At 44.2% G+C, this 25,160-nt stretch overlaps 1 protein-coding gene across 1 annotated transcript in view; it reads right to left on the bottom strand.

The window, feature by feature from the left end:
• Positions 1–25,160, bottom strand: part of LOC141181309 (hippocampus abundant transcript 1 protein-like) — a 50,269-nt gene that overhangs the window by 7,999 nt on the left and 17,110 nt on the right. Inside the window, exons 5-11 of the mRNA XM_073660716.1 lie at positions 24,455–24,569; positions 21,684–21,902; positions 11,783–11,896; positions 11,531–11,602; positions 11,288–11,400; positions 9,656–9,753; positions 9,365–9,531 (exon numbers count right to left, since the gene is read on the bottom strand). Coding sequence (XP_073516817.1) covers positions 9,365–9,531; positions 9,656–9,753; positions 11,288–11,400; positions 11,531–11,602; positions 11,783–11,896; positions 21,684–21,902; positions 24,455–24,569 — 898 coding nt within the window. The remainder of the gene's footprint in view (positions 1–9,364; positions 9,532–9,655; positions 9,754–11,287; positions 11,401–11,530; positions 11,603–11,782; positions 11,897–21,683; positions 21,903–24,454; positions 24,570–25,160) is intronic.

Below are 25,160 nucleotides of genomic sequence, written 5' to 3'. Positions count from 1 at the left end.
AAGAGGCTGGTGCCGGGCAAGGGAAAATAATCTCAGGAGGCAGGGGCTTGGAAGGTGTTCTGTCACACTGGATATTAAATATGCCTCATTTGCATATTAATGAAAAACACAAATTACTTGGAAACGCAGCAACAGATAGAAGAAATTAAAGTGCCAATGATTTTAAATGTCATAGATCTGTCTGCCGACATATGATGTTTGGGAGGTTTATCTTACTGACAGATTCCCTTTAAAGAGGACCTTTCACCAGTTGTTATGTTAAAATGACCTCATCATGGAATAGTGCTGTAGAACTGAGTGAAAAGTACCGTATATTCCGGCGTATAAGACGACCTGGTGTATAAGACGACCCCCCTACTTTCCTGTTAAAATATAGAGTTTAGGATATATTCACCGTATAAGACTACCCCTTTTCCAACGCATACCAAACACCGGTAAAAATTAAAAAAAAACAGATTTGAATTTAACATGGTCCTTTTTTAATTTAAATTCTTATGACATGCAGGTATATAGCAGGAAAACTGTCACTCATAAACATATTAAAATAGGGGGGACCCCACGTCATTTTTTGGGGGGGTCCCCCATTCTAATAGCTAGTAAAGGCTAGGTATTCAGCTGGGGGCTGATATTAGTAGCCTGGGAAGCTCCGTGGGTATTACCCCCTTCCCAGACTTCAAACATCTGCCCCAGCCGTCTGCTTAACCTCCGCTAGAGACTATAATGATGGTGGATCCCACGCCAATTTTCTTTTTAAAAAATCCTTTATTTTAACACTAAATGACAATTGAGGGGTTAATAAAGATGCAGTCCCTAAATTATTAATTTTGTAATTAATTTTTCCCAAAAATGTTGACGTGGGGCTTCGCCATATTTTTGTGTCCAGCCAGGTACAGCAGGCAGGAACGGGCTGCCCCCAACCACCAGCTGCCTATTTGTACCTGGCCGGACACAACAATATAGGGAAGCCCTTTTTTTTTTAATTATTTCATGAAATAATTAAAAAAAAAAATACGTGGGGCTTCGCCCTATTTTTGTGTCCAGCCAGGTACAACTAGGCAGCTGGGGGCTGGAATCTGCAGCGCAGGGAGGCCCAAGCTTTCTGGGCCCCCCTTGCTGCAAATTGCAGTCCGCAGCCACCCCGGAAAATGGCGCGTTCATAGAAGCGCCATCTTCTGGCGCTGTACCCAACTCATCCAGGGCCCTGGTGCGGTGGCTCACTGGGTAATAAAGGGGTTAGGGCCAGCTTGGCATTATCAGCTGGCCCTAAGCCCGAAATTCATGGGGTCACGCCAATATTAGACATGACCACCATGAATTTCTAGTAAAGTAATTAAAAAAAACACAAACACCCAGAAAAAAGTCCTTTAATTGAAATAAAGACACAATTTTTTAATGTTCTAAATTAAACCATACTTACCATCACGCCCATTCCAGCTGAAGCCAACGATCTCCTGCAATAAAAGTAAAATAATAAAGCAACCTCATCCTTACCTCTCCATGGTTCCCAGGACCGGTCCAGCTCTGCTACATTCACATGACAGGCTGCACCGCAGCAGAACGCTGCCGTTCAGCTTGCCATGTGGCAGACACTGAGAAGCGCAGGCATACTTGTGCTCCTCAGTGTCTGACTGTGACGGCATCCAGATGAGCCGAGATCATGTCCAATGAACTCGGCTCACCTCATGCACGTCACTGACAGCGTGGGAAAATTCTCCTGCTCCCCGCATGCGCAGTAGAAGTTTCCCACGCTGTCAGTGACGGACGTCCAGGAGGTGAGCTGAGTTCATTGTCGGCTCATCTGGATGCCGTCACAGCCAGACACTGCAGAGCGCAAGCATGCCTGCGCTTCTCAGTGTCTGCGGGATGAGAGGCTGGATGGCAGCGTTCTGCTGCGGTCCAGCCTGTCATCTCGATGTAGCAGAGCTGAAGCTGTCGTGGGAACCATGGAAAGGTAAGGATGAGGTTGGTTTATTATTTTACTTTTATTGCAGGAGATCGTTGGCTTCAGCTGGAATGGGCGTGACGGTAAGTATGGTTTAATTTAGAACAATAAAGGATTGTGTCTTTATTTCAATTAAAGGACTTTATTCTGGGTGTTTGTGTTTTTTTTAACTTTCACTATGGGGTTAGTAATGGGGGTGTCTTATAGACGCCTCTCCATTACTAACCTGGGCTTGATGTCAGCTGGCATTATAAGCTGACATCAACCCCAGCCCTATTACCCCCTGCCACCGCACCAGGGCAGCGTGGAAGAGTGAGGCTAAGTGCCAGAATTGGCGCATCCTATGAATGCGCCATTTCTGGGGCGGCTGACGGCTGGTGTTTCTAGCCTGGGAGGGGGCCAATATTCATGGCTCCCTTCCTGGGCTATTAATATCAGCCCCCAGCTGTCTGCCTAGCCTTTGCTAGCTATTAAATTAGGGGGGACCCCACGTCATTTTTTTGGGGGGGTTCCCCATTTTAATAGCTAGTAAAGACTAGGTATTCAGCTGGGGGCTGATATTAGTAGCCTGGGAAGCTCCGTGGGTATTACCCCCTTCCCAGGCTTCAAACATCTGCCCCAGCCGTCTGCTTAACCTCCGCTAGAGCCTAAAATTAAGGGGAACCCCACGCCAATTTTTTTAATAATAAATCCTTTATTTTAATACTAAATGACAAGTACAGTAACCAACACTATCACTGTACTTCATATATATGTGACTGACATGTTTCTATCTATCTAATCTATGTGTGAAGCTCTATTCTGTCTGTTATAAATTGTCGGGTACCGCTGCTGAATTGCCGGCCGGCTTTTTTAAAGAGACAGTGCATGAAAACACTATTATTTGTTTTAATAAATCCTTTACACTAAATGACAAGTACAGTAAGCAATACTGTCACTGTACTTCATATATATGTGACTGACATGTTTCTATCTATCTAATCTATGTGTGAAGCTCTATTCTTTCTATTCTAAATTGTCGGGTGCCGGCTTATGCCGCTGCTGAATTGCCGGCTTTTTATATATTGTCACAGAAGCGATGCGAACTTCCCTGCTCCGGACACAGCGCAGCGCTTCTGTGACAAGTGAAAGCTGTCGGCACAGAAGCCCTGCGCTGTGTCCGGAGCTGGGAATACGCAGCGATGTGTCAGTTTCAGCACAGAAGCGCTGACTGTCTGGACCTACCGCCGCCGTATTTTACCTCCCTCCACCTTATATTAACTCCGACATGGCAGGGATACGGCCACGGCAGCTTATTAACACCCCCAGAGTATCCCCGCATGTCAATTTCTGAAAGTTCAAAAGCATTACCGGCGTATAAGACGACCCCAGACTAGACAGAAGATTTTTCAGTCTTCAAAAGTCGTCTTATACGCCGGAATATACGGTAGTTTTTATTTTCTACTCCCCTTTCTGGAGATGTTAGCTTGTTAAATTTAGGTGGTAATGTATGATAAGCCCTACTGGGCATTACCAGAGATCCTTTTTTCCCCTGGTATGACAATGACCAATTATAAGCCTGCAGAAAAGTACAGTGGAAGAAAAAAAGATACCCCGTCACAATAGCTTAGATCAGACTTTCCTCTGTATAAGACATGTTATGACAGACAATATGATCTTGGATGAAGGAGAAAGACTAGCAGCACTGTCCTTTTAAATATGGTGTGCTCGAGGAAGGGACCCGTGGTCCAGACTAATGGAAGTAAAAGCCGTATCTGGTTTGACTCCTTGCCGGATCAAAATAAATAACACTGCAGCAAGACCTACATTCCCATTTGTTTTTTAGTGGTGCGGAGGTTTCTACTTCGATTAGACAATATGATCTCCTTCCTGACCTCACTACAGAGTGATTACAAGTGGCGGGAGTAGAGCAAAGAAAAGTGTAATTACACCTTCAACTTTTATTTCAGTCGGTCTGTGTGTGTGTTGGGGAAGGGGGGTGGGGTGGGGAGTACAGCAGAGATTTGTCTCATTACAAACACATCCAAGGCTGCAGCTCTCCTCTCACAGTGCTGTCTGCTCTGCTGTACTGACTCTCTCCCCCCACACAGACTCTGTTCTGCTCTACTCCTGTCACTTTATAATCACGCATAACTCCGCAGTGAGATCACACTGTCTGTCATTACATATCTCACACTGAAAAACCCGCTCCAAGTTATTGTGAGGAGTGTTCCATTTTCCACTGTTTGTTGCTGCCTGCTTATGATGGGTAAAAGACATACAGGGAAAAAAAGTACACGTCCCTCAGAGAATAATCTCTAGTATCGCCTAATTGAACTTATAAATTATAACTGAAATTTTGCAAGCTAATATCTCTGAAATTGAGAGGAAAAATTAAAAAATAAAAACTATGTTTCATTCAGCTCTGCAGCCACTATTCCATGATGTGGCCAGTGTCAGTGAGAAAAATTAAATATCCATAAGACCTCTCCAGAGAGGGGACGTATCCCCCCTCACAATGAACATCTGGGATTAATTATGACAGGGGAAGTTAGAGAACAAGAGCTGACACCTCCAGCTTCTTTGAAGTAGAGACTCCCTGCAGTGTTCAGGTAATTAAACAGGAGATTCTCTGGGAAACAGATGAGGCTGAGATTAGTTTACTCATAGGAGAAGTATGCTTTCCCAGGAAAGAGCTTCCTTAGATTTAAGGATATCTTGCAGCCCGGCCGGTGCCAGTGGTCAGATAGGAATATTGGGGTTTACATTGATCTGATATTTATGGGAGATGCATTTTCGGCGTTGTGGCGAAGAGACGAACATGAAGCATTCACTCACATCACTGTAAGACCATTCTAACACTCCGATAGCATAATCTATCAAGGTCATGTCTGATCACTATGAAAAGGTAAAATCACGATAAGAAACATGACAATACCTACCACCTGGAACCTCCAGGGGTGAAGATATCCTGTACGTTGGGGGAGCTCATAAAATTCTAACCGACCCAGCACATCTCACAAGAGCCCCCACATGAGCTCATCAAGGGGAGGTGTGTGGGCATAACTTTGAGCTAGTAAAACCAGAATTTGGGTTTGGTCATTTGTCAGTCCTGGAAGGTACAGCTTGCTGTTGGTTCCGACCATTTTCCTAAGGAAAATTTCCTCCACCCAGCTCTGAGCCATTTCCGTGACATCACGTTTAGTAATTTAGTTATCCCTTTTCTTTTATGTAATTTTTTTTCTCTTCCTTATAAACACTGCCTACTTTTCCGGATTAAATATATAAAATGTAATGGCCCTGTTCCTCTTGCTCTGTAAACCGCATCCCTTAAGCCATATGCTACCTGTATCGGGTGTCTAATCGGACTGTATAAACATTTGGTGGTGGCAGATAGTAGTTATTTTTTGTTATTGTGGAGTTGGCAGTGACCATAGCGTGGTATATATACATATTCCATGCGTTGGAATTGGAGGTGTCTATACCATACACACACTGTGAATTCCCCAATAACTGGCCTAGTAGTGGAAGCAGCCACAGCCTCGTCCATCACTCGTCAGTCAATTGCGTAATTGCCTTGACAATTGGAGGCAGCGGAGTTGCTGTTCCCTGACATATTGGTGGCAGCGGTAGGATGTGTGTGATTTCTCCGATGTCATCTGTGACAAAGTGGTAACAATGGTGGGATCTGCGGCTATTATTATTTGACAATTGGTGGCAAGCAGTGGGATATTACAGAGCATTACTACGTGAGCAATCATCTCCATCACTAAAAACTTGCATGATCCATGCAAGGATTCTCTACAGAGCTTTAAGGATCAGACTCATTGTTTATATTCATACCTGGGACAATACTGTACGTGTAGCAATTACACCCCTCCCCCCTTGTTTTTCTGTTCTATCTATTTGGCAAGTGACTGCTAAAATGGCAGCTTCTTATAAGAAGCGAGAGAAAGTTGTGCTGATCCGTTTTTGTGAGGAGTGAGGTCTCGATGGGTATAACAAGACCAAAGAGATGTTGATCTGTGCCTTGGAGGAGGAGGAGGATGCCAGGCACCAGCATGATGTGGCACCAGAGCCAGGACCAGTGGAGCACCAGGATGCCCAGTCGTGGATCAGATTCCAGAACTGTCCGACTCATAGGGGGGGCAGCAGCAGCCTTATCTCCCAGAGTAGAATAGACTCTTCCTCGCCACTCATTCTGCAGCAAATGGGAGGATGTGATCCTCAAACGCAGATATAGATTGTGCTACAAGAACACAAAGCAGAGCGCGAATTTGTGGAGTGACAGGCTGAGAGAGCTGAGCAACAGGCCCAAGCCAAGCAAGAGGCACGACAAGGGATTGGTATTAAAAGAAAATCCATGTTAATAAGGGAAAATCGTGTCGTGATGTTACCATAAATTATGATCACATTTTGCTTCTGCTATTTGAGACAAGACGAGTGAGAGCACTAGCTGGCGTTCGCCCCAATGCAGAAGGAGCCATCTACCCCAATGAACAGTGAGTCCAGTAATGCCAACACCTTTAAACCCTGTGGTGAGCATTTTTCGTTCATAGACAAGGACGCAAATCTGGACACATTCCTGAGGGGGTTTGAAAAGGCCTGCAGACAGCACCAGTTGCCTGATGACCAGTGGGGCCAGATACCTAACTACAGGGCTACAAGACAAAGCTCTGGAGGTGTTTGCTTCTCTCCCTCAAGATCAAGATAGAGACTATGAGGCCATCAAAAATGCCCTGATCAAGAAATATCAGCTGACTCCTGAGGTGTAGTGAAAGAAGTTCCAGGCCCTCCAACACGGACTTCACGACAGCTACAATGGTGTGGTGGACAGGCTCAGAACCAACTTCAAGCAGTGGGTCCAGGGACTATGGTAGATGACCTTCGAGGAACTGAAGGACCTGTTGGTGAAGGACCAATTTCTTCATCTTTCCCCTGTGAAGGTCATACAGGTCGTGATGGACTGGGAGTCAAAAGGAGGCCGTACAGATCAAATCAGCCTCACCTGCCCAGAGAGGCAGAAAAGAAACTCCACACCCGAGGGCCTGGGGCTTACTGCAGCTGTTCTTTTTGTGAGTGGGGCAGTTGGGAGGGCCCGTGAAAACTTGCAACCTGTTACTATGGGCGACACTGTCAATGTGGGGCTCAAGGACACCGATGCAGAAAGAACCCTCATCCACCCTGGATTTGTGTTCCCTGAAGAGCTCATCCCTGGGAAGACCCTGACTGCCACTGGGTTTGAGGGTATTTGCAGACCCTTACCGATGGCCTGGGTTTTCCTGGATTGGGGTTGCTGGGAGGGTTTTAAGGAAAGTGGGGGTGTCAGAGAACCTCCCCACAAATGTTTTATTGTGAAATGATCTGGGGCAATTGGTCGCTCAATACGTTCTTGATGACCCTCCCAGATCTGGTACTTCATATGATTCAACTGTCGATAATGTGAATGTCAATGTGATGAATGATGATAATGTGATTTTTGGTACAGGAGAACTCTGTCATGTCACGCTGCGGGGTGATGTTGCTGAAGATCCCCTAAAAGCAGCAAGCGCCAGTGCTAAGGGCGATGGGAACAGGCATGGGGTAATGAAGCAGGTGGTCCTGTGCAGCTGACCAGTGTCACAACGGACTGACATGGCCGGTGGTAGCTGCCCCATGATCAACATTGCTCAGGGTAGTGGGAAAGTAGTATCCCCCAGTCTGTCAGTGTGGTAGGAAAGTAATATCCCCAGTCTGTCAGGGTGGTGGGGAAGCGGTACACATATCCTGTCAGGGTGGTGGAAAAGGAGTGTCTCCAGTCTGTCAAGGTAAGGGGAAAGGGTTACTCACAGCCTGTCAGGGTAATGGGAATACGTTGTTATCCCCGGGGAGAAAGCCTACATAGCTGCTGTCACCCGCAGTTAGAGTGCTCAGAACGCAGGTAAAGCACTGCCTTCTGGACCCTCATCATCAAGTGGGAAAACAGGATCAGTTACTGACCCAGAGCAGGTCCCAGAGGGTTCCTTCGAGGGTGGGGCCTGAACGTAACTTCTGGCGACTTCTAAACAGGAGTTTCAGAGTGCACTACCCACAGATGCCAGTCTGGGGGCACTGAGTGACCTCAAGAAGAAGCCCATGTCGAGAAGGAGAGTGTACTGTGGGATCCAGCGAGGTTGCGCCGTAAGGTGGGCATGGGAGACAATCCATAAATCAGTCTCCCATGCCACTTCTTAAAAGGAGGAGGTCTCAGAGAAAAATGAAATATCCATAATACATCTCCACAGAGGGAACGTATCCTCCCCTCACATTGAACATCTGGGATTAATTATAACAGGGGAAGTTATAGAAAGAGCCGACACCTCCATGGCCTTTGAAGTAGAGACCCCCTGCAGTGTCCAGGTAATTAAACAGGAGATCCTCTGGGAAACAGACAAGGCTGAGATTTGTTTTACCCATAGGAGGAGACGTATGCTTTTCCAGATCTAAGGATGTCTCGCAGCCTGGTCGGTGCCTGTGGTCAAATAGGAATATTGGTGTTCATATTGATCCAATATTTATGGAAGATGTATTTTCGGTGTTGTGGCGAAGAGACGAACATGACGCATTCACTCATATCACTGTAAGGTCATTCTAACCCCTCCATAAATATCTGATAGATGATGATATTCAGGTCATGTTTGAGCTCATCAAGAGGAGGTGTGTGAGCGTAACTTTGAGCTAATAAAAAACAGAATTTGGGTTTCTGTTATTTGTCAGTTATTCAAGGTATAGCTTGCTGTGATTCTGTCCATTTTCCTAAGGTGTACCTCTCTCCGCTAAGCTTTGAGACATTTCCGTGACACAGGTTTAGTAATTTTCTTTCGTTATCCCTTTTTAATCTTATGCAATTGTATATATCTTCTTGTTTTGTTCCCATTTTGTATTATATTACATACACATACATATACACACACACCATACTGTCACTGCCAGCTCCACAGTAATAAAAAGGACTACTAGCTGCTACCACCAATTGTTTAACAGGCCGATTGGACACCCATTAGAGGTAGCGTATGGCTTCTGGGGTGTGGTTTACAGAGCAAGAGGAACATGGCTATTAAATTTTATATATATATTCCTAGTAGTGGAAGCAGCCGCGGCCTCGTCCACCACTCGTCAATCAATTGCGTACTTGCCATGACGATTAAAAGGCAGCAGAGTTGCGTTTCCCTGACATATTGGTGGCAGCGGTGGGATCTGTGTGATCTCTCCGATGTTATCTGTGTGGTAACAGTGGTGGGATCTGTGTGACCCGCCAGGCTGTTATTCTTTGACAGCCAGTTTAACATGCTCAAACAGGTCAATGGTCGTCTTCTACCAATCTTCATTTAACCTTATTATTTGGGTTCAAGATGCAGAGAATTGGTCAATGGAGCCACAATTTTCAGCTTTCTGACAAATAGGCTTTGTAAATAAAGAGCTCACCTCATCAGAAGGGTTTGCCATATTGGGTTTCAGGATCTTGTCAGAAGGCTCCTCATCAGTAATTTCATTCAACTCCACGTGGAACAAGTAAAAGACAAAACCATATAAAGCAGGTCCCAGGCCATTACACAAGCCACGAATTCCAGTTACCATTCCTTGTACAACACCTACAACAGAGGCACAATATGGATTTGGCTCAAGTGTATGTAAGAATACTCTTCAGAATTTGTGTTTTACAATACTTTTAGTAATGTCATATAATTGGTTAAATAAACAAGCTGTAAATATCACCTTGCTGGTCAGGATCCGCATTGCGAGACACCACTGCACTGATTGCTGGAAAGGTAATACTTGACATCGCAGCTACTGCACCAGCAGCCCACATCATCCTAGCAGAGAGAGAAAAACATAAATCACCGACAGTCACTGGGGCCCTCAGTGGAATAACAGTTTCTAATCTGGCAATTGTCAAGGGACTTCTCAGTAAGAAGGAACAAAAGCAGAAAAATCATAATCTAATGATCATGGGAAGCGAGGGCATATATGTATGCGCACATATGCTCCTGGATTTCACAATACAAACTACCTATACTACTAAATAAATCTTAGACCTCATAAGGATTCTGTATATACTTTGAAAATCCATGTCAGAATGTCTGTATAATACTTTATGAAAGTTTAATTCATTTTCTGTTCACCTAGCTGGATTGAAAGCTCATCAGTGTCACTCCTCCCTCCTGAGATCTCACACTGCTCATTATATGTTGCAGATGTCCGTCAGGTGGGAGGAGACTGAATACACTTGGACTCATGACCTCTCTTATTCTTTAGTGGGATTCATAAAATGCTCATCTTAATATCAGGACTAAACAGTCAGTCTAACATGGATTTGCAAAGCAAATAAAACAATCTCATCAGGTCTAAAGGATCTAATAATATATGTATTTTGTATTGCGAAATCTGGTGACAGATCCTTTCAGCATATCACATTACGAATACCTATTACATGGATGCACACTCTGAATTCCCCTCCCGTGCCCGCTGTTCTGCAACTGATCTAAGAGTAACATCCTCCTTAATCCGAACCTCACACCTCCGTCTCCAAGACTTCTCTCGTGCTGCACCAGTTTTCTGGAATGCACTGCCCCAAACGATCCGACTAATATCTAGCCCCCATGTCTTCAAATGTGCTTTAAAAACACATCTGTTTAGACAAGCCTATGATCTCACTTCCCTAACCTAACTCACCCCTGTACCCTCCTAAATGTTAATCTTAATCTGCTCCTGCCTATTCATCTGTTTCCACATCATCCATGCACCCAATAGAACATGGTAACTGCACTTAGATACTGGCTGATGACCATGTTCTACCTATTGTGTCCTCCTATTTCCATATAGATTGCAAGCTTGCAAGCAGGACCCTCACACCTCCTGTAACTGTTGAAATGTGATACATTGTATTGTTTTTATTGTCTGTACATGTCCCCACTTAACTGTAAAGTGCTGCGGAATATGTAGAGTGGGAAATCGGTAAATTCAGTGGTTTAGAGCATATGAGGGTTGAGTTTCAATCTGATGTGTATCTTCGTTTATACAAAAAAAAAAATATCGTAGGACAGGATTGTGCAATGTAATTGTTTCTATGTTAGTTACTTTTAATACCGATTTTGCTCTGAACAGCAGATTGGACCAACCATGGTCCATGTTGTCTTCTAGGTTTCAGTCTCTAAAGTGGTAACAAGTGCTATACAGTTACATTCTACAACGCTAGATCCCCCTGTGGAGACAGAAACCTAGAAAATAACAAATTACGACCACTCCGTGCTCATACTAAGCCAAATAAACTAAATACAGTAGGACCACAATTATGACAGGATTAATAGGCAATATTTTACTTGAGTAGATCAAAACAATATCTCTTACCACTGCTGAGAACCAAAGCCATACCAAGCCAGCTGCAGTATCTGGAAGCCAAGACCTAGTAGTATAGTGTTCTTATTGCCAATTGATCTCATAAGAACTCCTAAAACTACAGTCTGCATACAAAGGAAGAAAGGCATCTAATGTTAGATGGCACATGACAAAAATACTTGTACATTCTAAAACAAATTGGAAATAATAATGACAAAAAAAAACAACAAAAACATGAATATCCATGTCACTCACCTGAGCCAAGATTGACAAAATTCCAACAACACCAATAAATGCAGCCACAGTTTCTGATGTGAATCCGATCACCTATACAGTTGAGAAGAATTACTATTCTCTTTCTGACATGTGACTACTTAACAATGAAATCCTATGCTACACATGCAGAAAAGATGAAATGTACACAGACTACGCCTAGAATTGCATTATTATAGGAACTATCATTTTTCTATGACCAAAAAATGCCATTTTATCATGCGTTACTCTTACCTGCCGCAGGTAAAGAAAAAAGCTTGAGTACTGTCCAGCTTCAGGCAGGTAAGATAAAAACACGGTTATACAGATGAGAAGGACGGTAGAATCCTGGCCAACTTTCCGTAAGGACTGTAAAATAGGGTCACAAAAAAAAAAAAAAAAAAAATTATACACAATGCATCATTTAATTTTCTAAATAAAGGATCTTCAACATCTCCAATCAAGGGATCCCATCGCTTTGGCACTAATAAATGTCTCGTTGTAAAATGATCATTCATGAAAGTAAGGAGTTTTCCTCTGCTGTCACAGGAGAATTCTTTTCCCATCAACCAATTAGTTAAAGGGGTATTCCCATCTCCAAGATCCTATCCTAATATGTAGCAGGTGTAATAATAATAATATTAGCAAATACCTCCAGTTAGAAATGTAGTATCGTTTTTCTGATTTGCTACGTCTCTTTCCTCATGTGCAAGCATTGCAGGACCTTAGGTATCCATGGTTACGACCACTGATAACTGTTAGACCACTGACAGTTAGCTAGTTGCTAATGGTCGTAACCATGGATACCTAAGGTCCTGCAACGCCCTGCACATGAGGAAAGACATCGCAAATCAGAAAAACTATACTACATTTCTTATTGGAGGTATTTGCTAATAATATTACTAAATCTATGACATATTCGGATAAGATCTCGGAGATGAGAATACCCCTTTAACTGCAATACCGGTTATGCAATCTATTTATTAAAATGCGACTGTAATTTACAAAATGTAGGTCGAACTACCCAACCGATCCATGAGAGGATGAACAGCCACAGACACAACATTAAGAAAGACTTGATCGGCCATACCCTGTCCAGACATTTTCTTTCAGAACATAAACGTGATCCCACTAGTTTAAGACTTATTAGAACAAATATCAGGAAATACATCTAACAGGTTCCAAAGACTAGTGAATGGGGAATCCTACTGGATCTTTAAATTATCCACGCTTAAACCAGAGGGTCTAAATGAGTGCATTAAAAACACAACACAATAGATGTATTCTTTTATTATTTATTTTTGTCCTTTTTCTATGCATGTAATTTTCTTTACATGAATTTTATGGTATATTTCATGTGCATTTTTCTATATAACATAAAATGTTGCTCTATAGAAGCTGTGCACTATCAGGCTATGTGCCCACGTTGCATTTATGAAGCAGAAAATTTCTGCTTCATTTCTGCAAGTCCTCTCCCGGAAAAACGCATGCGGAATTCCGCACGCGTTTATCGCGCATTTTTCGCGCGTTTATCACGCGTTTTCCACATGCGGAATTGCCTTGCGTTTTTTATGCATTGGACAAAGGCAATTCTGCTTGCGGAAACGCAAAATTAAATGACATGCTGCGGATTTTTGAACGCAGCATAAACGCTGCTGAAAAATCCGCAGCATGTGCATAGAACTTGCGGAATCCCATTGGGGACCATGGGGTGCGGGTTACCAAGCGTTTTACAAGCGTTTCCACTGCGGAAATTCCGCATCAAAAACGCTACGTGGGCACACAGCCTCAATGCGGTTTAGTCAAAGAATCAATTAATGGGATTAGTGACATCTGTTTTGGAGGATATAAAATAATCATGATGTATAAATCATTTGTACATGCCTGAAGAAGGAGGTAGTTCAGCTCTGATATGCATAGCATTTTACTAGATATAATTTTTATACTCAATATTTTGGTACCCATCCCGTGTCCAGAATTGGCAGCACTTTTTAAAACTCTTTTTTTTTCCAATTTCTCAATTGTATTTTCTGGGTACAAGTCCTGGATCCAGTGGGTTGAGCAGCCTTTGGAGTGTCTATAAGCCATCATCAGAGTTGTGCCTGGAATCTCAACTCACATAGGTGACTAGATTACTTGCTCTACTCTGTTCTCTTATTGTCTGACCTGCACAAGGAGCGCATCCCCGCTCTCTTTTGCAAAAAATAATGTTCCTGTGCGGAGATAATCTTATAAATGTGCCCCTGCTGTGTACTGTGTAATGGCTGTGTCTGACCGTACAGGAACATAGTCTGATCATACCACATCTCCTGGACAGGGGAGGAAGCAAAAGAGTATACAGACATTACAACAGGGGATCACAGCTGATTCTTTCTGTGAGGTAAAACTTGTTTTAAAACAGGTGGGGAAATGTTTTACCTCACAGAAAGAATCAGTGAGGATCATCACCTGCTGTCTCGTCTGTATACTCTTTTGCATATTCCTCTGCCCAGGAGATGTGGTATGATCAGACCATGTTCGCGTACGGTAAGACACAGCTATTACACAATACAGGCACATTTATAAGATTATCTCCGCAAAGGAACATTTTTTTTTTTTTTTTTTTAACACATCAATTGTGAAAATTATTTTTATTCCAAAATACATTAAAATGTATGTTGTTTGTTGGACAACACCTTGAAGAATATTAAGAACTAGATGGTGGCCCGATTCTAACGAATCGGGTATTCTAGAATAAGTATGCGGCCGACTGGGCGCAATCAGCAGAGCTGTGTTTAAATTTGGCACCAAAATCGCTGATTGGTACCGGCCGCGACCAATCAGCGAACCCTGTTAGTGAGGACCGGAGAGCGTTTAAATTTGGCGCCAAAATCGCTGATTGGTTGCGACCGCCGGCCACGACCAATCAGCAGAGCGGTGTTTAAATTTGGCACCAATCTCGCTGATTGGTCGCGTCCGGCGGCCGCGACCAATCAGCGAATCGTATTAGTGAGGACTGCCTGTGCGGGTACTTCCGCTGTGAGCAGCCGGGAGATGACCGGCTGCTGGCAGCAGAAGTATCCCGACCGGCGGCGCCGCTCCCCGGTCCCCCCTTCACACTTGCTGTCAGGAGATCAGCAGCCCTAGCCGCTGATCTCCCGACGGTAGCCGCTTGAAGGTCAGCGGCGCCGCTGGTCGGGGTAGTTCTGCTACGAGCAGCCGTGAGATGACCGGCTAGTGCCGGTGATCTCCCGGCTGCATCGCCGCTGACCTCTGTGCGGCAGATGAGCCGCTAAAGGCCGCCATCTTTTTCTGAAATCCCGCGTCGCTGATTGGCTGCGGCCGGACCAATCAGCGACGCGGGATTTCTTGGACAGAAGGACAGACAGACAGACGGGATAAGACGATTATATATATTAGATGTCATGAGCCAGAGCCAAGACCCAGTCTGTTAAATGACAGATATGTAATACTAGGCTTAGACTGCAAAAGCCGCTAAGTGGTTGGCGTTGGCTTCCTCCAGCAAAATCCGTTGTCTGCCAAGGTTGTAGAAAGCAGGATGTCAGGTGATCATCTGGGTCCAATAGGAAACTGGTTGTCAATGTCGACACATTCCTTTTGTAAAATCTTTCCAAGTTTCACACAATTATAGGTACAGTCTCCGGAACTGAACACAAAGGGTCAATTTAAGGAATGCATTTGTCTAGTCTCCCATGCGGCTCCTTCTCTAGAGGCATTTAAACTGTTTTTCTCTGAAACGGTGCAGCGTTTCAGAGTTGTACATATCTGGAGGACATCATACAGCCATGGTCTGTTACATGCTGCCCCTGGATTGGGCAGCATGTATCAGCTGTCAGGTTCCCTTTAAGAGATAGTAACCATGAAACCATTAACAGTGATTTCCGGCCTCTCGGGACTGCGGTCATAAGATGGTGAAAAAGGACCAGAGGGGCGTCAGGATTCACAACAGTGAACATGCATTACTGATACCATTCCTGGGTTTTATTTCACCACTGGATAGGTAAGTTAAACTACAGTACAACTTTACAATTCTTTCAAATCCTACTTAGCAGAATTCTGCTGACAAAGTAGCAGTGGTATCTTGCTACAAAGAATCTGCCAGCATTATAAATGGCATGCAAGCAGTCATACTGAAAACAAAACCTCTGGGTTTTCAATCAAAATTCTCTCCCTGTCTGTAATAAGGCAAAACCAAGAAAAAGGGATAGACGCCAGACAAGAAAAACAGATAAAACCATTTAATTTACTGAAAATATCAATAAAAGCCAAAAAGGCACAATGCTAAAAAGACTTACATGGACCAAATAAAGATAAATGCATACAAAATGGATGGCCGTAAGGTTGTTAGTATAAAGTACAGAGTATAAGGATGCCCAGTTAGGTAGGACTCCATAGAGAAGATAAAGGTGCAGAGTGGCTTTATTTATATATATATATATATATATATATATATATATATATATATATATATATATATATATATATATATATATATATATATATATATATATATATATATATATACACACAAGAAGTGCAGTCAGCAAAAAAAAAGCCCCAAGAAAAATTTAAATGCAATATACTCTATGGAACTCAGCAACTGAAAGGAAAAAACATGGTCCTATCAAATAGTTAATGAACACCAAAATGTAGCCATCCAATAAGAAATATAAATACCCATCCTAAGAGAAAATACACCTGACGCACATTTCGCCGAGGCTTCACCGGGGGACGCTATGTATTTACTGATTGCACTTCAATTCTATATATATTTTTAATTTTAATTGTTAGCATCCTTTGTACCCAATATGGATTGAAATATTGTCTCCCACTTTGCACCTTTATCTTCTCTATGGAAGCAACACATGAGCAGTAGAGCTACCATATATGAGCCGAAAGAACTTGACTGAAATCTTTACACTGATGGCCTAGCCATAGGATTGGTCATCAATATGTGGTTGGTGGAAATGCGACACCCAGAACCCCTGCCAATCAGCCGTTTCTGGTGCCAGGAGCAGCCACATGTGCAGTGTTGAGGGGCTGCACAGTGGCCGTGCGTGGCTAGGTGCAAATCCACACATACTGATTTTAGTAGGGGCGGATGTGCAGTACAAACCCGAGACCACTATGCAGTTGAAGGAGCTGTGTAGCTCCATCACAACTTGCCACTTTTTGCCATTTCTACCGTGAACAGCTGATCAGCGGGAAGGCCGAGTGTCACACTCCCACCGATCAGATATTAACAACCTATCGTAAGGACAGACCGTAAATGTGAAAGTCCCGGACAACCCATTTAAAATTCCCGCACGTGGTGATATTGTTGCTAATATTACTGTGTAAATGCTCCATCACATGTGCCAAGTGTACTGTCCAGAAATTTCAGTGAAGTATGTTCATCCTCTTCTATTCCCAACATCCAGCATCCTTATCAAAATTTCCCTTAGAACAGCAACAGTCAGGCACAATGCAAGTGAAGTCCTTAGTTTACACCATTAACCTCCAAGCCATTTGCAACAGAATGGTAGGAAGTGTAACCCTAACATGAACATCCTCTTTTGGATATATCTTTTTATCTGGGGTTATCCTGAGTTTTCCCAATATACATCATCTGAGATGTCAATTCACTTAACAGTCTATTGTTAAACGAGTAGAAGCCTGCTTATTATATTACATGATATTCTCCCCTGTCAAACACCACCGAAGCCAGAAATAAGGCACGTCTTGTACAAGTTAATGTTTGACCTTCCGGAATGCTGTGCGATTTATAACAGAAAACATGGCTGAATCCCACAGCAGATAGCTCGGTACAAGTCATACACTATTGTGTCAAATATAGTGAAAACAATGGCGGAATTACATCCCCCCCATCATTACATCCCACTTGGATTTTTTTTTCTGTTTTTCATTACATTGTATGGTAAAATAAATGGTGTCACATTCAAAACTACAAATCCCTCAAAAACAAGCTATCATACTACTATGTGGACCTCCCTGGGCTGTGATAATCTTGACAAATTGGTTGCAAGCGGTGGGATTCTACAGAACATCAGTGACCTGGTTTGAGAAATCATTCCCGGCACTAAAAGCCTGCACGGTTCTTACAAGAATTCTGTGCAGCATTTTGAAGAATCAGACTCTGTTTTTATTATTTTTTATCTGGGACAATACTATACGTGTAGCAGTTACACCCCTCCCCTTGGCTTGTTTTTCTGCCCTATCTTTTGCTTGGCAATGTTGGCAGCAGTTGGCGAGCCCTGGTATAACAAGCAGTCCAAGGACACACATTGCCCTCTGTACAATGAGACCAACTGAGCCCACAGGCAAAGCCAAGCCCCAAATGATTGTTGAACTGTTGCAAGATGACACACAGCCAGTCCGTCACCTGAGCCCTGATGAGGGGCAGGGGGAGGGGTGGTGAGGGTCGCTGCAGGCGCAGGGGGTGCTGCTGCAGACGTCCCACCTGTGGATGCCAGCCATATCCGCAACCAGGGTAGTGTGGACCCTCTCCTGCAGATGGCCTTGCAGCAACTCGACCCAGACGATCGTGAGTGATGTCTGAACTTGTTTCAGCAAGAGCAGCAGGCCCAGGCTGAGAGCCAAGCGAGAGAACGAGTATCAGTACCAGCTGGATTTACCCCAAATCCAGGAGCAGCCATCCACCTCACCGAACAGGGAGTCCAGCCATGCCAACAGCTTTAAACCAAGTCCTGAGCATTTTCCTGCAATGGACAAAGACGGGAGACTAATTCTGCGGGGGGGTGGTTTCAAAAAGCATGCTGGCAGTACTAGCTGTCTTAGGACCAGTGGGCCTGATATTTAACCCCAGGGCTCCATGGAAAAGCTCTGGAAGTGTTTGCTTCCCTCCCTCGAGACCAGGATGGAGACAATGAGGCCATGAAACAAGCCCTGATAAAAAAAAAAACTAAAAAAAAATGTACCAGCTGACACAAGAGGTGTACCGCAAAAAGTTCTGAGCCCTTCAGCATGGACCACACAACAGCTACAGTGATGTGGTGGATGGGCTCAGAACCAACTTCAAGCAGTGGATCCTGGGACTATAAGTTACCACCTTCAAGGAATTGGAGGACCTGATGGTGAAAGACCGGTTCCTTCATCTTTGCACCGTGGGGGAGCGACAGTTTGTGTGGGACAGAGAGCCAAAGGAGGCCACTAAAGCAGCACGGATTGCAGATACCCATGAGGCCAACCATTCACCTGAGGTTCAGAAATCAGCCAGCGCCAGCTGGAAAGGGGGTAAGCAGACAACCACCCCCAGTGCCCCTGCCAGCTGGCCCTCTGGAGGTCCTGCCCCATCTTCCAGCACCTGGCTTGCATCTGACTCCTGCCGATGCTATACCTGCGACTGAACTGGTCACATCAGCCTCATCTGCTCGTAGAGACAGAAGATGAACCCCACACCTGAGGCCCCGTGGCCTAGTGCAGCCATTCTTTTTTGTGGGTGGGGTATTGGAAGAACCCGTGAGACTTTGCAACCAATTACTGTGGGCAACACGGCTACTGATGGGCTCAAGGACACTGGCGCAGAACGAACCCTCATACACCAGGAGTTTGTGCTACCGGAGGATTCATTCCTGGGAAGACCCTGACTGCCCCGGGTTTGGGGGTGTTCACCACACCTTACCGAAGACCCTCGTTTTTCTGGATTGGGCTGCAGGGATGGTTGGTTGCCCAATACCTTCCTGACAACCCTCCAAGATTTGATATGTCATGCATTGCAAAGGTTAATAATGTGAATGAGAATGTCATGTCTGATGATAATATGTCTTGTGGTAAAGGAGAACTCAGCCATGTCACACTGCGGGGTGACGTGGCTGAGGATCCCCTAAAAGGAGCCCGCATAAGTGCTAAGGGCGATGGGAGCAGGCACAGAGACCATGAAGCAGGTGGTCCCGTGCAGCTGATCACTACGGAAGGTGACATTGCCGGTGGTAGGTGCCCCATAATTAGCATGGCTCCAAAAGGTAATGAGAAAGGATCGGGAGAAGCATGGGGATCATAAGGAAGGTGATCTCATGCAGCTGACCAGTGTCACAACGGACCTTAACATGTCCAGTGGTAGCTGCCACATAGTTAGCACAGCTACTAAGGTAACAAGAAGGGCAGGGAAGGTCTTATCCCCAGCCAGTCCAAGGGGTGGAAAGGCATGTCCCACAATTAGGTAGGTGGAGGGAAAGGTGTGTCCTACCGTCTGTCAGGAGGATGGGAAAAAGTTACCCATAACCTGTTCGAGGGGTGGGAAAATTGTACCCCGAGTAGGTCAGGGTGATCGGAAAGCAGGATTCCCAGTCTGTCAGGGTGGTGGGAAGGTGTCCCCCACAGCCTGTCGGACCAATAGGAATATGCTGTTATCCTCCGGTGAGACATCCTGTCTAGGCGTTGTCAACCTCAGCTCGAGAGCCCAGAACGTAGGCAACGCCCTGCCTTCTGGACCCTCATAATTCAATGGGATAACAGGACCAGTGTCTGGCCCAGAACAGGTCCCGGAGAGTTTGTGAGGTTGGGGCCTTAGTGTCACTTCTGGCTACCTCTAGGCAGGAGTCTCAGACCTGTCTGGTGACGCCGTGTAACCCCCCGGAGAAGCCAATTTCTGACTTCCCGAAAGAGAAGGTATTCTGGTAGGCTTGCAGGGCTATCTTTAAATCAACCACTACGCTACCTCAAGAAAGGGGAGGTGTCATAGAAAATATTACAAATCTCTGAAGTCACTCACCCCCCTCCTCCTTTTTCCTCCCACACAGAGTTGCAGTACAAGACAATAGCTGACATCTCTTAGATGTGACTTACACAGTTTAACATATGGGAAATGAGTAAGACTGATGAATAGATTGGAGACAGAGATGTGAACCAGCTTAGTTAACATGCAAGAGCTCCTTTTGTGACTATAGACCCTGGCAAAAGTAAGAAGAATGTATATTGTGCATAGACAAAGAGCTATACAATAGGCAGGTAATTGAGGCAGGAGAAGTCTTTTCAGAGAGTTGGGCAACAAAACGCTACATGTGTTTACACAAACAGAGCAGTGGAAGCCCTTTTGTCCACAGGACATGCATGTTGGATTAAAGTAATACTTTGGTTTCCTGCAGGGAAAATGTTACAACAAACCAGCCCAGACAGAATATATTGAATATCAAAGTTTGCATAAATCGGATATTGATGAGACATACATTTTCAACGCCAGGGCGAACAAGGGAACAAGATGCATATTTTCTCAGAACATTAACCCCTGCCTATAAGCCACAAATCCATAGAGGCCAGATAACTGACAGCACCCATGTCATATTTGGACTCTAGGTAACGATAAAATCCAGATAAAATATACACTGTATGGCGGCGATCTCGAATTTCTGTGATCATCTGGGGAGGAGTTATCACATAAGCTGGGGGTTTCAAGGTCTTTTAATGTCTGTATAGTTTTTTCTCCCCACCCCCTCTCAGGAGTTGTGGTATGATCAGACCATGTCCCTGTACAGTCAGACACAGCCATTACACAGTACATAGCAGGGGAAACATTTATAAGATTATCTCAGCACAGGAACATTTTATTAAACACATACAATTGTGGAAATTATTATTATTATTATTCCAAGATTTATTGATTAAAATGAACTTTTGTTCGCGGGAAAATCCATTTAAAAGGATTATTTGAGAAATCAAGAATTTACATCTGCTGCCACACAGCATCCAATGCACATAATGTGTATGTTGTGGTTAAACGACTTGCTCGGCCCTCTGGAGGTAGACACAGGACACACGGTTTGGGTAAACTTCATGCGGGTTTATTGTGCGGCATAAAATCCAGCAGCGTCCCATAAAGATTGGTTGATCTGGAGTGTGTGGTCTGGAGATTGAAGTCTGTATGTGGCTGATTGCCGGAGGACTGGGGTTGCTGAAACTGCACAGGACTATCTGCAGCCGGTAAAGGCCTTGCTGGCTAGAGGACTCTGCTATATTTCATCTTTTGTTTTCCCGTTGACCCCAAGAGAGACTGTTTATTTTTATGGGACGCTGCTGGAGTTTATGCTGCACAATAAACCCGCAGGAAGTTTACCCAAACCGTGTGTCCTGTGTCTGCCTCCAGAGAGCCGAGCATGTCGCTTTACCACAATGTGTTGTCTTACAATAATTTAATTCTTACCGCAAACGGGTCAGCTTGCTCCCAAGATATTGGGGCTCCCCAGGACACTGGCCTCATTTCTTCAGGTAGTGATTCGGGAACAGCAAGCAGGATAAAACCAATGTCCAAGAGGGCCACACCGGAGGCCAGAACCACTACCAGTGTGTCACTGTAAGCACGAGACAAATAGGCACCTATTGCAGGACTGGTTACAAGGCTGGCAGCAAAGGTGGCAGACACCTGAAACAGAAGAGAAAATGAGGATTGCCATTTGAAACTGAAGCCCATAAGAACATTCTGGTGGTTGAAGGATGAAATAATAATGAATATAATGAAGCCCAATAATGTCATTGATTTAGACTAGTAAAGCTTAATCACATTTAGAAAATCATGAGATACTGTCCACAGCTTCATTTCTGTTCCACTTGGGTTTGCTGAAACAAGACAAACAGTGGGTAGACTGAGCGTACCTGTTCCCCTTATAAATAACAGGATTTAAGAGTACAAACAATCCAAGGTGAACACAGGGTGGATGATTTACACAAACTGGCAGCGGTCCAACTCCGGAAAAGCAGGCACCGCCACAACATGCCAGGGCTTTAAGGGAGAGGCTGGAAAAAACTAGTGCAGACATAGAGCAGGGGTTGTTGTGTTCAATGATTAGATGTTGGAGGCAACCATTCTTTCCTCCTGATAAGAGGCTGCCACTGGGTGGACCCTGGAGGCCCTGCTGCATCGGGCAGACAGTACCTTCTCTTACACATATATCAGGGCCAGCATACTACAGAATTTGGCAAGACCACAGGGGACAGCAAGAGTAAAAGGATTTTGCCAGAAAATGGTAACAGGTAAACTGCTCCTTTGAATGCCATTTACAGGGGACCCTTCAGTTCAAGAATCTTGTTTCTATTTTATAGGAATATATCACAAATGGTAATCTCGAACATAAACCAGATACTAAAACTTTATGACCCCGATTCACCAAATAGTTCTCGCTACAATTCTGACATAAAACTGTTTGAAATGTGGCAAATTTGTTTCACAACTTACAATTTTACACCAGTCTAAAGTTGCATTCACATTGTTTCCAGGCACCCAATCGTTGGTTCCGTCAGGGCTCATGTCTAAATGCCCCCACAAAACGGGACTCTGAAATATGCGCAGAAAACATCTGAATGTTCGCCTCCAGTGGGCGTACATGCCCAAAAATGATGCATAACAGATCGCACAATCGCTCTGCTGGCACCATTATAGTCTATGGCCTCATCTCCACATACATGCAAATCCTGGGTGGTGGTTCGGATGTATGCACCGACGGGGCCACTTAACGGGTGCCTAGACGCAATTTGAGAGCACCCTAAGCCAGTACCGCCATCTTTCTGAAAAGTGGCCAGAACATCAAGGGAACAGAGACTCAGCACGTCCGTCAAATCACAATTTACGCCATGTAAATTATGGTAGAAGTATACACTCCCTGACTGGATACATTTCTTACAGTGGCGCAAGATAGCTAGAAGATAGATCAAATCCATTAAGAGGTGCACGTCTTTTAATGAATTTGGCACATCTTACTCCCACACACTCTTTATCAAGACTGGTGTGCAAAACCATGCCTGTGATTTTTTAGTTGTAGAATTTTTTTATTCTGTTTTCTGTGCATGAATATGAAGGCAGTCGTATTGCCAGAGACGCTGCTCACAACAGACACATGTACATAGAAGGTCATTGATAGGAGATGTTCACTGACTTCTATCTGTGCATGTGAATATTACAGTCATGTTCTGCTATCTATGCAGAAGTCATCATGCAGGCAGGGGGGAGTGGGAAGAGGAGCTGTTGCCATCACCTATTGTCAATGGTGGATAAACACAGGACTACATCATGAAAGAAGGAAAACTGTAAAGGGGGAACATCAAAGTTTGCCTCTCAGAACCGGATATGCAAATGTAGACTTAATGGGGTTGTCCAAGCTTGGGATAAGTCTGCAGTCACTCTGTGCGCCGACAGGGTGAGGTGCGTATGCGGTCACTCTTCCTCGGCATTGCTGGTGCGACTTGCATATTTGCGGTCTCGTGTTGACTAGACATATCTGGTTTCTCTCCATTAACTTCCATGGAAAGAAGCAGAGCATTTCTAGGTTGGCACATGACTGCAAGTATGACTGTGCTCACCACACACTGTCATGATTCAGCAGTCTGCAATTTCATACATTGACTACAGACTTTGGTCCCAAGCCTGGACAAGCCCTTTACAGGAACCTGATGAGAGAGTCATGCTTCCCGAACCACGAGTAGCATAAATCAAAACACTGACTGTTATTGCAGCTGTGTGTTGTCCCCTATAACTGCGATATTTCAGAGAAAACAGACTTAAAAAGCCAGCTGGGGACTTTGCGTTTTAGATACTTAGTCCAAGGCAGGTCCCCAACGGTTTCTCACCACCCAACTTCCCTAGACTAACAGGTGTCTCCCTATACACACCCATGTGGAGAGACAAGTCAGTCTAAGGGAATGTGGTAGAAAGAAGCAGGTGGGACCGGCCTTGGACCAATTATCGGAGATGCATAGTCCCCAGCCAGCTTTTCAAAGTATGTTTTCTCCGAATGAAACGCTGCAGCATTTTAGAGTAAAGCATACACAGCTGCAACAGCGCAGCAAGTATCTGATTTATGTTACTCGTCAAACTGGCAGCACAAACTTCATAACAGGTTCTCTTTAATGCTGTCCAACATAAAGAAAAAAAAATTTCAGTGGACAGTGGAAGCGGAAAAATGCAAGACATGAAGCTCTCACCAAACCGTATGCTGTGCTTCGTTCATGCTCTTGAGTAATATCTGCCACGTAAGCGAAAATCACAGAAAAAGTGACAGCAAAGACGCCCGACATAGAAATCACTGCAAAATACCACCTGTGGGAAACCAAAGAAAGTAACATAAGGGTTGCCACTCCAGAACAGGAAGAGATTCATTATTGTTATTACTGACTAAAGTATTTTTACCACTTACATTCCCACACATCACAAAGCAGAATTCATAAAAATAAGAAAGCTTCCTGTGTACAAAAGCATACATACAGAAATGTTCAGCAGTAATGGCATTAGTGTATATATACACACTTCGTATGGACCAAAAATATTACCCCAGCTATAAATCAGTCATTGGGAAGCATCAACATGGCTGTGTGATGACACTGGCTCTTTGAAGTGTGTCAGCAAAAACCTATTAAAAGGTTGTCTTCGAAAAGACTGAAGATGTAAAAAAATATAGTAGATGCGATTCCACTTCTAACAAATACAAAAAAAAACAAAAACACCCCTTTGGTATGTGTCTGGCCCATTAAACCCCATGGATACGTGACGAATACACACACAACATGGTGTAAACAGTCCAATTTATGTCAGATTTAACCAAGCATCCTTGTAAGTAAATATGGCAGTGATTAACTAGACGGAATAGAATTAGAACACCTTTAACTTGGGCACCAGATAGATTCCCAAAGA

The sequence above is a fragment of the Phyllobates terribilis genome, unplaced genomic scaffold (assembly GCF_046119375.1).
Source record: "Phyllobates terribilis strain yellow unplaced genomic scaffold, ASM4611937v1 Scaffold_1__5_contigs__length_1240528914, whole genome shotgun sequence".
Lineage (NCBI taxonomy): Eukaryota > Metazoa > Chordata > Amphibia > Anura > Dendrobatidae > Phyllobates > Phyllobates terribilis.
The sequence above is the reverse complement of the archived record's forward strand: the minus strand, read 5'-3'. Positions and strand labels throughout refer to the sequence as shown.